The sequence below is a fragment of the Amblyomma americanum genome, chromosome 1, assembly GCF_052857255.1.
Source record: "Amblyomma americanum isolate KBUSLIRL-KWMA chromosome 1, ASM5285725v1, whole genome shotgun sequence".
NCBI lineage: Eukaryota > Metazoa > Arthropoda > Arachnida > Ixodida > Ixodidae > Amblyomma > Amblyomma americanum.
In genome coordinates, this window is record NC_135497.1 from 28,991,916 (window position 1) to 29,009,012 (window position 17,097).

Genomic DNA, 17,097 nt, shown 5'->3' on the forward strand with positions numbered 1-17,097 from the left:
ATCGTGAGTGGCTCAAATTCGGGTTGCAGGCCTCGCAGGCGACGGCTCGCTTTGTGGACAGGTGTGGCGTCTGCTCGTCGGGGAGAAGCGTCAGGGCTATCGTCCCGGTCAGCGTACATGGGATGATACCCAGCGCCTCCACCAAAAATGTCACCGGCGAAAATACAGAGAACAAAGCTGTTCACTCGGGCGAGGTTTGCCAACACCGCCGCGCTCGTTCTGGACAAAAAAAGACGTTCGGCCACGCGCTCGGGAACACAGTTCGACCTCCAGGTGGCGCCGGCAGAAAGTCAGCAGCGTGGCAATATAATGAGATTTAAGCGTTATTCTGCAAGTCCCCAACATCACATAGTATAAGTTTAAAAATTATCAACTCTTTGTACGTGCTCTTCATCGGAAAGTTCACTACAGTAGTACATCAAAAAATAGCTCAGAGGAGCATGTCTAAAGGTTGATGAACACGTTTATTAGGGTGAAAAAACACAATAGAGTCACACACATAGCACATTTTTCGTTAAAGTAAACAAAGTTTTTTAAATTCGACAGTGCATGTTTCATTGCAACTTGCAACAATCATGACATGGAACATGAAGGAGATTACCAAGGCAATTATGCGTACAGGTTGAACACTGAGCACACAAAAAATTAGCTGATGAAACAAAGAGTTTGACGAAAACTTGTCTGGTCGGGGTGAATCACAAAACTTGACATTCCGGCCAGAAACTTCACATAGAGGATGCCATTGATTTTACCATGCGACGGGCCACACCAAGTGCGTTGGAATTGAGCTGCCGTGACACTCCTCATGATAGTGTGGGCTCACAACTCGCAATCTCAACCAATGCGACATGTCTGCAGAATTGGGTAAATGTCCTTGAAAGCTTCAATAACTTCTTCCTCTGTTTTGCTGCCTGCATGAAAAACAAGGTTTAGTCAGCAGTGATCACCTTGCGGCCTGCAATTATATTCAGCGGTGCTGGCAAGTGGGCACGCAATGCAATGCAATATTTTGTTATAGCCGCTATGTCGTTATGTGCTCTCTCGCTAAAACTTGTGTGTCACAAAAATCGCCTAAAACAATGAGGCGACTATCCTGCGGCTTTCTAAACTATACTTGCCGCCATATAATGAAAGCTTCCACAAAATGATATAAGCCCCCTTACTTGCCCGTCTTGAAAATGTGCTCCACGAAAAACACGCCCAATAACGTCACTACACTTGAATTCAGGTATATTGAACTCAAAGCAGATCGCGAAACAGTTTGATATATGATAATTCGATGCATAAAAGCGGCAATAAACATGTGTATCTGTAAACTACAAGCAACAATACACTGCACAAAACTAGTGAGGTGTTTCTAACAGCGACGTGCGGCCCACCAGCATGCGGGAAGTGCACTGCTCCGTAGGCGTTGCTAGGCCTAACCTGCTGCACATCGAAGTCGCAGCAGACGGCGCTTTGCAACAAGCCATTGCCTTTCAGAGGTTGTCTGACCCTCTTAGCAGTAAACGATAAACAGAATATTTTCATCGCAAGAATGGTATAGTTCGTTCCAGCAACACCTTCGCCAACCAGGAGACCGAAGCTTTCTTAGGTTGTCTTAACCGCATGAAAGCACGGTGATAGAAGAGGTCCATTAGTAGAAGCACCACTCGCCACGCGTTCGATAAATGCGCAAAACAGTGGTACATTTTTGCACGGGGCTTTCAAAGCATTGTCCTAACTGTTCAATATGCAGAATAACGCATTATTTCCTCAATACTGTTTGTTACCTTATTACAAAAGTGCATATGATCGCAACCTCAAGGGTATAAAAAGCAGAGCGAAAAAGTACAGGACGGAGGCCTCACCTGTGAACACTATTTTGCAGGAAGGAAATAGGAGAAGAGTGACGCGGGGGTGCTCTGGGCGGTAGGTCAGTCCCGGAGAAAGTTCAGGCTCGTAACTGAAAAGACAAAGTGCACTCTATTGCTGAACCGCCCCAAACACGAAGACAGATTTCAATACCAAGCACAATATCATTGAAAATCCTCACTTCCATGCGCTCCGAGAGCGTTGTTGGAACCAACGAAACACTTGCGCAAAGCACCTACAAAAACAAAACTTTACTCAGCCTCTAAAAAGCCCCTGCCCTGTCTGCAAAAAAACTCACCCCTCCTCATCCCCCCGTCTAACCATTCCTGAGTATGCCGAGTGCTTCGAAAATGATCCTGGTTACGCAGTCCCGGTGCTAAAATTTAAGTGTATTTGAAGAGCCGAGCACAGCCACAGTCAGCCACAATGTTTGACAACCTTATGTTACTTAGCGCCCAGTCTGAACGACATGATTCTATGGAAAAACAGGCCTCATGAAGAAATCGTTTCTGACACGAGCAAAATTTAATCGTGCGATCAATAGTGCAGCACCCGCTACCTCGACGCTAATCACAATCACCGCGGTCTTCCCACCACCGCGCCAAAAAAATATGACGAAAATGCAAAACCAACACCGCTTTCCATTCCCTTATTCTTATGGAAGTGTTGCGGTGATTTAGTGCAATAAAAATAGTTATTTAGAGAAGAATGAATATTTCGGCACAACAAAGCAATCCGATCATCTAACCACCCGGAGGCTCTTTCACTGCCAATTGGGTGAAACACAATGGAAACAAGAATTTTGAACGGCTGGTTTCAGTACAAACAAAACCATATCCATCTCCACCACATCTTGTGCGCTAATTGAAACACAAGAATTCGGTCAACCTAGGCTAATACCATCAAACCGCATGCTCGTTCGGCAAATACACCAGTTGTTTCAGTACAAACAAAACCATATCCACCTCCACCACACCTTGCGCGCTAACTGAAATACAACAAGAATTCGGTCAACCTAGGCTAATATAATCAAACCGCATGCTCGTTCGGCAAATCCACCAGTATATCCCCGAATAATTATTCGCATTTGTTTTCTTGTCTAGTTCAGATGAAAACTCTCTCTCTCTGGAGTGCGTGTGCTAGGGACCACGTAATTTCGGACAGACAAATGACTCAGTTTGCTGGGTCACTTCTTATCCCGCCATATACATGCAGTAACTGCACAGCGCTTGAGCAGGAAGAGAAAGGAGCAACGATTTGCTGTGTAATAAGGCGATTCGTAGGATATAGAGCTCAGCAAAATACAAGGCAATAGGTCGAATCATGGAAACAATGATGTAAACACCTGTCACCAAAAATATTACGCTTGTTGCGCAACTAGACACTGAGCTGTGCATAGCCATATATTTTACGTGGTTAAGCGATGCGCCACTGACCTGTGATGACAGGTGCTGCCACCGGTCCCGAGCAACCTCTCGCAAGCAATCATTAATTTAACTGCCACCTGAAATGGTGGGCAGTTTGCTCACAATCCGGTGGACATTGCAATAAGACCGCACAGCCTAGGCGGCCTACCTTGGTTCCTTCTGTGAGCATTGTTCGATGGATTTCTCGCTAATGTTATGGGACGTTAGCATTAACACAGGCTTTTCTGGACACGGCCTCCTTAATGCCATCGAGTTAAAATCGCATTGATGGTGGCACCAGCTTCTTCACTAGGTAATGTTGATAATACGTTTTTGAGCGTGCAAGATACATAAGTGTTTTGAGGAGGCCGTTGGGACGTTGAAAGGGGAATGGGCAGCTAGGATTAAAGAACTCCAAAGGGACCTGAAGGTAGAGCGAGAAGAACGGATTAAGCTAGAAACTCAGGTTGCCGAGTCACTTAAGAGGGAGGAGGCTAATGCCGACCTGTTGGAGCGAATTGTGGACGAGCTGAAAGAGGAACGGGAAAAGCGGGCCAAGCTAGAAGAGCAGGTAGAAGCACTCAGGTCGCGGCCGGCAGGGTACTCCGGTTTGGAGCAGTGTCAGGTGGGGGACGAGGCTCGCCGATCCTACAGTGCTGTAGCGCAGCAGGCTTTGAGTGGGGAAGACAGAGAGATAAAAATGGGCACGGAGACTCGCGACAGTAGCGTACAGTGGCGGGAAACATCTAGTGCGATCCGGAGGGCAACTGTCGCAGTTAGGAAGCGAACGGTAAGAGCGCAGGAGGATTCTGGTAGTCGGTGACTCAAGCGTAGCGAGGGAGGTATTTTGACGACAGTGAAGGCAGACAGGCGGGTGCAGGTGGAGGCCCCATCAGGGAAGTGCATGGTAGACGCAATGGCCAAAGCCTAGGAGGTGATGGGGGCAACATGGATGGCAAACACCTTGCCGTTATCCATGCTGGTCTCAATGATATCCTGAAAGGGAGGAGCCAGAATATCGAGAAGCAGTTAGAAGTGGGGATGCGTAGCCTAAGAGGCCTCTGAGGGTTTGCATGTGGCCATATGCACAATCCCAGAGGTCCAGAGGGAGGCTAGCGAAACGGAAAGGAGGATCGTTGAGGCTAACCGTGTAATTAGGTTAATGAGTCGACGACTAACATACGGGGTAATGAAAGTTAACAGGGAAGTGTACGAGGTCAGGCCCCACCCTTTTGCACAGGATGGCATTTACTACGGTGGTGCCACTGGAAAGAGGGTGGGTGGTAGGATAGGTCACCAGGCAACAGCTTTTTTGGGGGGACCCAGAGCTCTGAGGGAACCAGTGTAGAGAAGGAAGAACCAAGATCGAAGGGACAATGGAACCATAGGAGAAGAAATAGACACAAGCGCCAGGGCCAAGTTAATTCAGATATGTTGCATTAACATGCAAGGTGGCAGGAATAGACTGAAATGGGAGGAAATAGAACTTAAAAGGGTAGATGTGTAGGCCAGTTGGTGAGACATGAAGGAGCTAGACACCACAGCGGACACGGGACAGAGAAAGAAGACGACACCGCCCTGTGTCGTCTTCTTTCTCTGTCCCGTGTCCGCTGCGGTGTCTAGCTCCTTCAGGAAATAGAAGAACAGTTAAGGTGGGAGGAAATAGTGGTATATGGTTTAGTGGAAACACATCTTAGGAGACATGGAGCAACCACCCTGTAACCCAGACTACGCATGGGAATATTGCAATAGAACAGAGGGCACCAGAAAGAAGGGGTGGAATTAGGGCATTCATTCATAAAAGTATGAATTTTCAAAGGGTTAAACTGGGATGCAAGGAACATTTATGGCTAAAAGTAAAAGTGGCAGGGGAGCAAACACTCCTTGGGTTTGTATACCTGTGGACAGGAGCTAATGCAAAAGAGGAAAACAGGAACATGTTAGAATGTATTGCAAGCGACATTGATGAGCTAGAAGGACAGGGCGATATAATTATATTAGGCGGCATGAATGCATATACAGAAAACCTGGATGGGTACACGGATTCGACAGGAAGCATGCTGCTGGATGTGTGTGACATGCATGATTTTGTTCTATGGAACAATACTGAGAAGTGTGAAGGGCTTATAACATGGGAGGCAGGGAGTTTGCACTCGACGATAGATTATGCACTGATTTCACAGATGATGTATTATAGATTACATGTAATGAGCATAGATGAACATGCTTCCAAAAGTCTAGGTAGTGACCACATACGTATCAAGTTAAGTTTCAGAAGAGAAACCAATGTAGGACTGAAGCAACATGATCCATCAGAGGGGAATTTTTATTCAGAAAAGCAAGTGGAAGCAGCAGCCAAATAAATTGAGAAAGTAATTTTTGAGGATAATTAAACAGAATGGACTTATACTAAATGAACTCGATTAATTGAGCTAGAGCTAGCTAAAGTGCGAGTAAAGCAAAAATGGAAAAGGCGCAAACCCAAGGGTCGGTGTGATGAGGAGGTCAAGAGGGCGATATAGAAACGTCGGGAAACGTGCAGGGAACACAGATATTCCAAGAAGAGAGGAGAACCAGAAGTTGAAGTAGACAAAAAAATGGGATACCTTCATAAAGTTTAGAATGCAAACATCCTATATGATTAATGAGAAAATTAGAAGAAAGGGTGCCCAATGGATGTCAAAAGTAAATAAAAAGGATAGAAAAGCAGCTCAAAATTTCTGGAAACATCTAAATGCAATGAATAACAAGACTAGACTGGAGCAAATGTTTATTGTTACAGATCAGGGTATTTACATAGAAAGGGATGAACCAATGAAACCCATAGGAACAAGGATGACAGAAAAATTTTAAGAAATGTTGCACATAATTTATCAAAGCAGAATGAACCAGTTACTGCAATTGCTTCACTTGAGCAAAGAGAGTGGGAAAGGGCACAGAAAAAGGTTCCTAGTGGCACGTCAACAGGAGCAGATGGTATTCTGATTATGTTAATAAAGAAGCTAGGACCAAAAGCCAAGCAAACATTAATACAGGCAGTGAATAAAATGGTAGTGGATGGCAAAGTCCCCGATGAATGGCAATTAAGTAGAATGAACATGATATATAAGGGAAAGGGGGACAAAGCTGACTAAGTAACTATCGTCCCATAACAGTGACATCTGTGGTTTACAGAGTGGTGATGCAGATGATAAAGGAGAGACTGCAGGCTTGGGTGAAGAATGAGGGGGTGCTAAGGGAGCTACAAAATGGGTTCCGGAAACAAAGGAATTGGAGGACAATCTGTTTTCAATGACGCAGTGTATAGAGATTTCTGAAAAGGAACACAGGCCCCTGTGGCTAGCATTTCTGGATATTAGGGGAGCCTACGACAACGTTATTCAAGAGTATTTGTGGGACATACTGGGCACATTGGATGTGGAAGATGGAGTAATTAATCTTTTAAAAGATATATATAAAGGTAACAGAGTGCTTATAAAATGGGGAAAAATGTATCAGGGCCTATAGAGATACAGCGGGGCTTAGGCAAGGATGTCCTCTGTCTCCTTTGTTGTTCATGTTGTACCTGCAAGGGTTAGACACCAAGCTAGAGAAGAGCGGACTAGGCTTCAACCTTTCTTTTTTCAAGGAAGGGGAATGAATTAAATAGTCATTACCGGGACTAATATATGCGGATGATATAGTGCTAATGGCTGGCAGCAAGGATGATTTGCAGAAGTTGATAGACATAGGCGGTACACAGGGAGATAGAATAGGTTTCAAGTTTAGTAAGGAAAAATCTGCAGTCATGATATTTAATGATGAGGGCGTCGAGCATAGAATAAAAGAGTTCACGCTAGAAGTAGTGGATGAGTACAAGTATCTTTGGGTGTGGATAAATAACAGTGCTGAGTATCTGACAGAGCATAAAAAATATGTAATGAATAAAGCTACTAGGAATGCAGCTGACATGAAAAAAAGGGCACTGTGGAATTACAATGGGTATGAAGTGGTAAGAGGGATCTGGAAAGGGGTGATGGTTCCTAGCCTGACTTTCGGTAATGCGGTTCTGTGCATGAGACCAGATGTTCAAGCAAGGTTAGAAGTCAAACAATGCAGCGTAGGGAGGCTAGCTTTGGGAGCACATGGCAACACACCAAATCAGGGAATACAGAGTGATATGGGATGGGCGTTGTTTGAGAGCAGAGAAGCTAGCAGTAAGATAGCATTTGAGGAGTGATTGAGAAAAGTGGGGGAAAAGCAGTGGGCTAGGAAAGTTTTCAGATACCTGTACATAAGGAATGTTGACACGAAATAGAGAAAGCCAACTAGAAAATTGGCAAGCAAATATATGGACAGCAGTAGGGGGGGGGGGGGCAAATCAGCAATTATCGGTTAAGAAAAAGGTTAAAGAAAGAGAGAGAGCTCTGTGGAAAACAGAGATGCTGACGAAATCGGCACTTAGAACATACAGGATCATTAAGCAGGAAGTTGCCAAAGAAAATACCTATTATAATTGTAAGGGAAGCTCTTTGTTGTTTGAGGCCAGGACGCGAGTTTTGCGGACTAAGACACATAGTCAGGTACCACGAGATAGACACGTTGTGTGTTGCGTGCGAAGAGAAGGAAACAGCTGAACACTTGGTACTTTTCTGTAAAGGGCTTCACCCTACAGTGGAGAACAGCGGGGCTTATTTATCCAAGGCATTGAGGTCTAAGGACAGAGAAGAGAAAGTATATTTTAAGCGGATAGAAGTAACGAAGCAAAGGTTATCTGATTGGTGGCTAAAATCAAGACAAGCGTAAAATTTCATAAGTCATGGATAGGTGGCTTGAGCCACCGCCCGATTTTAATGGTTCAGACTTATCTATCCATCCATCCATGAACATCCAAACAACTACTCAGTACCACAAAGCGCCTTCTGTTGAATCATGTCTACAGTAACTCACCCTGCACGACAAACAACCTGTAAGAATGTTCCACGAGGAATCTGAGAATATATAGGCGATGCACCTGGTTATGGAGGGTTCATCTGTTCGGTCTGCCACAGTAATGATTGTGGAAACTTGTAGCCATCAGGCTTCACAATGAATATTTCGAGTCGTGCTAAAGTGAACTCTAGTTGTGTTTTGTTCGGACAGCATTATCCATCACTGCGCGAGTTAGTTTTGCTGGTTGTTGGCTACGCTCTCAAGCGCGGAAACCGTGCTTCGTGCAATGGATGAAGTAGTTATTCCTGAAATCAGCCAGCTTTTGTAGCGTTTTCCACAGCTTTAAACAATTAAGAAAATTTAACCCACTTTTAAAGAATGCCATAATCATCATCATCAGCCTGACTACACCCACTGCAGGGCAAATGCTTCTCCCATGTCTCTCCAATTAACCCTGTCCTTTGCCAGCTGCGCACACACTATGCCTGCAAAGTTCTTAATCTCATCTGCCCAATAACCTTCTGCCGCCCCCTGCTACCAAATTTCAAGAAACTTTCTGGGAAAATAAACTGTGTTAAGTCGGCAAGTACATACGATAGCACTTCCTGTGAGAGCTAAAACTCTTAAGGGCCAAAATTCTCTATTGCAGCATCCTGAAATCTTGAAGGTGCTTCACTGCATTCATGGAGACGTTATAATGATGAAACGAGTTTCTTTTCTTAAATGAGCCAAAGTTTGCAGTAATAGAAAGTTCAAACATAGGTTCTACTTTAAAAAAAAAACTGTGAGAGCCAAGCAAAAGGTTAAGCCTCAAAAATCTGAGCACAAATCCTTGTTTGAATAAAAAAATGAGGCAGATCCTCCTGATGCACCGAATAAAATGATGATGCACTGATCAAAATTTTGACGCACTTAACAAAATGCTCTGGAAAAAAACCACTCAGAAGACGGAACACAGCGAAGAGACGAGGCACACACACGACGAATGGACTAGCAACTGCGCTTTATTGAACGAAACAGTCTCACGGAAAAGGTGGCAAATCTTGCCCAGCTCAGTCAAACAATCTACATCTAAAGATAAGCTGTTCTCCAGCTCCGTTGCGAAAGGAAGCTCAGTTCCTTCTGCATAAGGTAGAAAGAAGGATTCCTGATGCAATCATCCCCTCGCATACTAATGAGGAACGCTTCGAGAATTTCGCGCTCAACTTTTCCCTTGCCTCTGCCAACAATACTAACATTTGAAAACAGCGTGTAGCAGCCGCATTCCAGGCAATGTCGAGGCAAGTTAGCGCCGTCAGTAGAAGAAAGAGTGTTGTGGTGCTCTCTCAATCTTTTACCGGCCTGTTTGGCCAATGTATACTTTTTCGCAGGCCAGCGGAATTCTGTATACCACACCTATGGCACAGGTGACGTAGCGGTTTTCATGCTGCGTTGAACAGACCGGATGATAAGTCCTGCCACATCCAACACGTGAGAACCGGCGTGAGAGCTTGCAGGGTGCAGAAAACACAACATTAATGCCCTGCTTTCCAGTGACCTTTTTTATGCTATGGGATACTTTATGCACATAAGGCATGACTTCAATATTTCTTCAACTGTCATTCGGTCCACCTCTTAACGTCTTTAACCTTGATCTTTTGCAACAGCATTTCTGACACTGCCCTCAAGAGCTCTTTCCGAAAACCTGCCGCCTCCAAGCGTTCAAACTGGTTATCGACACTTGCCTTCACGCTGTGGTGGCAACTCTTTTGCAATGCATTACGAAAGCAGATCATAGCAATCCCTCTCTTGACAATCTTGGAGTGAGCTAACAAGTACGGTAATAAGGACTTCTTAGTTCTAGGCATGAAGCACCAGAAAACATGGCCATCATCACGAAATTTTATTCGAAGTTCTAATAATCTAATCCAGTGGTTAGTGGGTAGTTCATATGTAAAACTAAGGGCACTCGAGCAAGCTTTAGAAGCTGTCAAAATCTGGTTTTCATCCATGTGCAATGAGGCACTGGGCAAAAGATTCAATAGAATCAGGAAATCATCAACATATCTAAAAATTCTGCTCACACGTTTCTCAAAAAGAATGCCTTGCAATGTGTTGTCAAACTTTGCTATAAATATCTGGCACAATACTGGTAGTACGCTTGCCAAAATACAGATTCCTTTTTTCTGAACGTACATGACATCCTTAAAATTAACAACAGTGGAAGAAAGTTGTTAACATCTCAAGGAACGTATGCAGAGAAACGCCGCATGCATTTTGAAAGGAAACTTGGCCCTCCTGTTCAATCAGCTCACTCACCGCAACAAATAGATCGCCACGGGGAATGCTGTAAAACAAGTCCTCAGTGTCGTCGCACTGTTGGCTCCAGGGATGCCTTTCTCGAAAATGTCAATCACTGCAGCCGCGCTCGCAACACAGTAACAGTCCTGAACAGTAATGGACTAGATGTCGCTGCAAATACTGGTCCACTAACTTCTGCCAAGTGTCTGCCTCTGTCACAATGGCTCTCAATGGGCAGTCAGCCTTGTGAGTTTTTGCAGCGAAAAGCACCTGGAGTCAATTCCCTTTGCTATTCTTCACCCTTTGAGACAGGTTATCCATGTTGTTGGCCGAAAGTAGTCTCCCAGCTGCGCACTTCAATTTTGAGGGGTTGCGCTTCACAGGCTTGAAGTTCTTGTCAACGGCTACCCACGTGTTCTCCCCAAACGCACTCGTGGGAAGAACCAAAACTTTGCCTTCTTTATCCGCCTGAAGAAGTGTCAACTCGGTTTCTGTGAACTCGGTGAAGAATGTGGTTGTAGAGAATATGGCGGTATACAGAATTCCGCTTACCTGCGAAAAAGTATACATTGGCCAAACAGGCCAGTGTATTAATGAAAGATTAAGAGAGCACCACAACTCTGTCTCCTACTGACGGTGCTAACTTGCCTCGACATTGCCAGGAATGTGGCTGCTACCCGCTCTTTTCAAATGTTAGTATTGCTGGCAGAGGCAAGGGAAACGTTCAGTGCGAAATTCTTGAAGCGTTCCTCATTAGAACGCAAGGAGATGATTGCATCAGCAATCCTTCTATGTACCTTACGCAGAAGGAACTAAGCTTCCTTTTGCAACGGCACTAGATCGGAGCTTATCTTTAGATGTAGGTTGTTTGCCTGAGCTGCGCAAGCTTTGCCACCTTTTCCTGTGAGACTGTTTCCTTCAATAAAGCACAGTTGCTAGTCCAGACGTCGTGCGTGTGCCTCATCTCTTCGCTGTGTTCCTTCTTTTGACTGTTTTTTTTTTCCTGGACATGTACCAACTGACCTAGATTTCAACTCTGCTGCAATGCCTTTTTTCTTCGCTGGATATCTTTCTAAGTGTGCATGGTCCCGAGAAACAGGCAACGGTTTGTGTCAGCGCAATTGCCATCACTTGCCCAACGCGTACTCTGTCCCATTCCCTCGGGGCGAATTCGGCGCCAAAAGAGCTCGTCGCTTTCTTCGGCTTCCTGGAGCCATCTTCGGGGAATTGGAAGCGGATAGCCAAGATATAGAAATTCGAGTGTTGGAGGCAGGTGAGACTACTGCGTGACTGGCTCCGAGTTTTGTTCTTCACTGAACGTGGTGAACTCCCTAGCGTTTGCTGCCTTCAGGAACACCGACGCTTGGCTGCCCAGGCAACTGAGGCTTACTGGAATCTGGTACGGTGGCACTTGCCTAAAAAAGAACGGCCTAAGGTGCACAGAGGTCCTGTCGCTTATCTCACTGGAGCATCAGTGCCCGAAGAAATCGATCACCTCCTACAGAAAGGGCCAGAGTACAGTTTGGAACCAAGTGTCAGCAGCCATGAACTTCTTGCTACTGTACGTCGTGTAGCAGAGAAAGCCGACAAAGATGAGAAGCAGAGCTGCCTTTCTGAATGTATAGACGCCGTTTGCAATGCAGATGGGAAGCAGGAATGGCACAGAAACCACATTCTTCACTGAGTTGTGGACTACTTCACAAAAAATGACTTGACACTTCTTCACGTTGATAAAGAAGGCGGGTTTGTGGTTCTTCCCACAAGCGTGTTTGTTGAGAAGGCCTCGGCAGCCGTTCTCAAGAACTTCAAGCCTGCAAAGTGCAACCCCTGGAAATTGAAGTCTGCAGCTGTGAGACTACTGTCGGCCAACAATCTGCATAACCTTTCTCAAAGGGTGAAGAATAGCAAAGGGAATCGACTTCAGGTGTTTTTCTCTGCAAAAATGCACAAAGCTGACTGCCCTTTGAGAGCCATTGTGACAGAGGCAGGCACTTAGCAGAAGTTAGTGGACGAGTATTTGCAGCGACATCTACAGTACATTACCGTCCAGGACCCTTACTGTGTTGCGAGCGCGGCTGCAGTGATTGACATTTTCGACAAAGGCATCCCTGGAGCCAACAGTGTGTCGACATTGAGGACTTGTTTTAAAGCATTCCTCGTGGCAATCTATTTGTTGCGGTGAGTGAGCTGATTGAACAGCAGGGCCAAGTTTCCTTTCAAAATGCATGCGGCGTTTCATTGGATATGTTCCTTGAGCTGTTAACAATTTATCTTTCATTCATTGTTGTTGATTTTAAGGATATCATGTATGTTCAGAAAAAAGGAATCTGTATTTTGGCAAGTGTAGCACCAGTATTGTGCAAGATATTTATAGCAAAGTATGACAACACATTGCAAGGCGTTCTTTTTGAGAAACGTGTGAGCAGAATTTTTAGATATGTTGATGATTTCACGATTCTATTGAATCTTTCACCCAGTGCCTCATTGCACGTGGACGAAAACCAGATTTTGACAGCTTCTAAAGCTTTCTCGAGTGCCCTTAGTTTTCCATACGAACTACCCACTAACCACTCGATTAGATTTTTAGAACTTCGAATAACATTTCGTGACGATGGCCATGTTTGCTCGTGCTTCATGCCTAAAACTAAGAAGTCCTTATTATCGTACTCGTTAGCTCACTCCAAGATTGTCAAGAGAGGGATTGCTACGAACTGCTTTCGTAATACAATGCAAAAGAGTTGCCACCACAGCGTGAAGTCAAGCGTCGATAACCAGTTTGAACGCTTGGAAGCAGCCGGTTTTCCGAAAGAGCTTTTGAGGGCAGAAACTCTGTTGTAAGAGATCAAAGTTCGAGACGTTAAAATCGTTGACCCAAAGACAGTTGAAAAAAGAAACCTTTCGAAAGCGCTGCGACAGGGGACACCAAGAGAAAGAGATGAAGGACAAGCGCTACTATCAACTGAAGTTTATTGAAAAAATCACAAGGTTAAATAGCTCACACAAGGCAGCCAGCAGCACATGTCCCTACCCCCAAAATGACAAAACAAATCACCGTGTTGAATTAAAATACCGAATTTCACAATCATGGATTACAACAGATGGTGCACTGATGCACATGTCGGAGTTTTTGTAAATATGATATGCCTCAGATAATTCCCTTGTTAGCTGATTGGAATGCCTAAACAGAATTTTTGTGCTATTGCACAGAGGTACACATGCATTTTTGTCCAGCAGGTTAGAACTTTTAAGTTCGCAGTCTCTGTAATGCAGGGCCAAATTAGAAATAACTCTTGCCGCATGTGAACGGTACATCATATACCACTCCCTCGGCACAAGGGAATCAGCTAACAATCAGCTAACAAGGAAATTATCTGAGGCATACCATATTCACAAAAACTCCGACATGTGCGTCAGCACACCATCTGTTGTAATGCATGATTGTGAAATTCGGTATCTTAATTCAACACATTGATTCGTTTTGTCCTTTGGGGGGTAGGCTCATGCGCTGCTAGCTGCCTTGTGTGAGCTATTTAACCTTGTGTTTTTTCCAATAAACTTCAGTTGATAGTAGCGCTTGGCCTTCGTGTCTTTCTCTTGGTGTCCCTTGTCGCAGAACTTTCGAAAGTTTTCAAAGGTGTACCAACTAGCTCAATTGTCTATGTTACTCAAATTTATTGAAAAAAGAAATAGTGAAGTCATGCCTTATGTGCATAAAGAATCCCACACCTCCAAAATGTTGCTGGAAAGCAGGGCGTCAATGTTGTGCTTTCTGCACCCTGCAAGCTTTCACGCTTATGCTCACGTGTTGCATGTAGCAGGACTTATCCTCCGGTCTGTTCGACGCACCATGAAAACCGCTACGTCACCTGTGCCACAGTTGTGGTATACAGAATAACGCTGACTTGTGAAAAATTATACATTGGCCAAACAGGCCGGTGTGTTAATGAAAGAATGAGAGAGCACCACAACTCTCTGTCCCCTTTTGACGGCGCTAACTTGCCTCGACATTGCCGGAAATGCGGCTGCTACCCGCTGTTTTCAAATGTTAGTATTGTTGGCAGAGGCAAGGGAAACGTTCAGCGCGAAATTCTCGAAGCGTTCCTCATTAGAATGCAAGAGGATGATCGCATCATCAATCCTTCTATCTACCTTATGCAGAAGAAACTAAGCTTCCTTTCGCTATGGCGCTAGATTACAGCTTATATTTAGATGTAGACTGACTGAACTGCGCAAGCTTTGCAACATTTTCCTGTGAGACCGTTTCCCTCAATAAAGCACAGTTGTTAGTCCAGTCGTGTGTGTGCCTCGTCTCTTCGCTCTGTTCCGTCTTTTGACTGTTTTTCCTGATCACGTGCCAACTGACCCAGATTTCAACTCTACTACTCGTGTCAAAATGCATCGTGATGTAGAGTTGCTCTAACATGTAATGCTTATATGAACTGGGATAGCACTGCAGTATGTGCCAATAACAGACATGCATTTTTCACGGTTTGTGTTCAGGTTAGTTTGGCTGGTTTCGGATAAAAGCTCATTGTGCATCAGAGCAGGAAAGTAATGAGACCCATAAGCAAAACCACTATGCTCCTAGGCCGATGTCCAGAATTGCTGATCCTGACCCGCAGCAGGAGCTTCCAGTGTACGTGCTCTACAGGGAACATGTAGTCGAAGTGACCAATGAGTGGACATGTGCACTGTGGTCTGGGCTGAATGACTGCAGACCCAAATGTTCAGGCGTCGGATGCTTTATGGCAGCTGCACACTTTTGCTTGTTACGTCATCTTTGCTGAATCTCTTCACTAGCTATTGCATCTGCGACTGAGGCAGAACTGGGAATGTTGCGAAACATAGGCCGTGAATGCTTACCATTTATATTCTAGGACGAAAAGCATTTAAAACAGACACCTAGGGCTGCGTTTGGTGTTAAGAAGGTGCATACTTCCGCGCCATTAACTCTTTCCTTACCGCACTTAATCAAGTCACTAAGTTTGGATGATTACGCCAAATGGCCCATTCTGCACCACCTGAGCCACTTCGGGGCAAGTAACGCTACTCAGTATGAAGAAAAAATTGTAGTCCTATGTGAATTATGTTTTTCGTTGGCCATATCAGCGATTATTAAAATTCCCGCGAAACAACTCAACATGGGGAGATCACGGCGAGCATGGCATTCAAAGTGCCCTTCTTGCCCCTCGCCGACACTGTTCAGCAACGGCCATGTTCTCACCATGGTGTAGCGCTCACACGTGACTTTGTAGACGCGACCGAAGCTTTGTTCTAAAATATGGCGTCCATTTGTCTGATTTCAATCTGGACAAAGGCGACTGCTCCGCCCAGCCTGGGCTATCGAGAGGTGCCCGTCTGTAATTTCTGTTTTCAGCACTGCTGAGGAGATTCGCTGCTAGGAAGGTGCTGTACATTTTGTGAACGATTCCGTACCACCAGCAGCGTATGAGACCGAGTTTTCACAAAGAATACCTGCAGTTTAACTTTCCACTGCACTCCAGTGCAGCCCAATGAGCTTCGCACGAGAAACTGATAATTCTTTTTTAATTATTGGAAAGGCTGCCATGAAGAGTGCTGTAACACTGAATACTCCTGATTGAATATATACTGACATTATAAAGTACGAAACGCATATCTACATTTTTTCTGCCCCAATTCTAACTGAATATCACATTTTTTTTATGTCTGTGTGAGTGTCTCATGTAATGCCCAAGTTTGTTTTCTTTGTAAACTATACATATCCTCTTTTTTTTTTAGATCATTAAAAAGAGAGCTCAATTAGCTACACTGCGAAGTGCTGCAAAAAAAAGACATTCTTCATATCGACAGACAAATATTCGTTACGCAGACCACGCTGCGAACACCAGTTATCCCGCAGTAAGAAAGACTTAGCGCTATCCGAGCTGGTAGCAGCGGCTCCTGGGTATGTCTATGCCGACACTTAGAGGAATATGCGTCCAAAGGTAAACATGTGGATGGTCATATACTCAATAAAACTATAGACATATGATGCACCGCTAAATCGCCATACAGCACAAGGTGTTCATAGCTCGTTCTTCGAAAATGCGGCGTCAACAGCCATGGTAATCTGCGGCCCAAAACGCCAAATTTTCTGCATTAAAATGACATCACGCGTGACGGTAATCTGCGTAGACAAATCAGCGCGTCAGCGCATGCAGCATGTCAACCCGTACAATAAAATAAAACCCGAGCATTTTCAGTAAAGACGAGGACAAAACATTCTGGAAAAAAACGACCAAAGTCGGGCAACTGCCGTGGGCAATTCGGCTTTCTATGATCTAGAAAACGGCTCACGTCCTCTCGTAACTTACATTCAATAGTTATGTCGCCTAGAGAAGCTATTCAAGTGGTTAAATTAATTGCCATAGTTCTGCAAAAGCGGTTCTCGTCTTTACTACCTTTGCCACAAATGTTTGCGCCAGTGGCACCAAATAATTGTCTCTAAAGTTAATCTATCGGAGCTTTCACAAGTTGTTCAGAGGTTGCCAGCTGCTGCTCCCAGTCCTGATGGTTTCACTACAAACATAACCAAGACTCTCTGAGGAGTCTCCAGAGTCCTTATAACACATGGTAAGCTGTTCTATCAAACACGCTTGGATACCTTCCGAGTGGAAGCTGGCCA

General features: G+C 44.7%; 1 protein-coding gene across 1 annotated transcript in view; it reads right to left on the reverse strand.

Annotated features, from left to right (window-relative positions):
* Positions 1-445: 445 nt before the first annotated feature.
* Positions 446-17,097, reverse strand: part of LOC144112361 (TATA-box-binding protein-like) — a 37,784-nt gene continuing 21,132 nt past the window's right edge. The window contains exons 5-6 of the mRNA XM_077645210.1: positions 1,851-1,945; positions 446-911 (exon numbers count right to left, since the gene is read on the reverse strand). Coding sequence (XP_077501336.1) covers positions 835-911; positions 1,851-1,945 — 172 coding nt within the window. The 3' untranslated portion in view covers positions 446-834. The remainder of the gene's footprint in view (positions 912-1,850; positions 1,946-17,097) is intronic.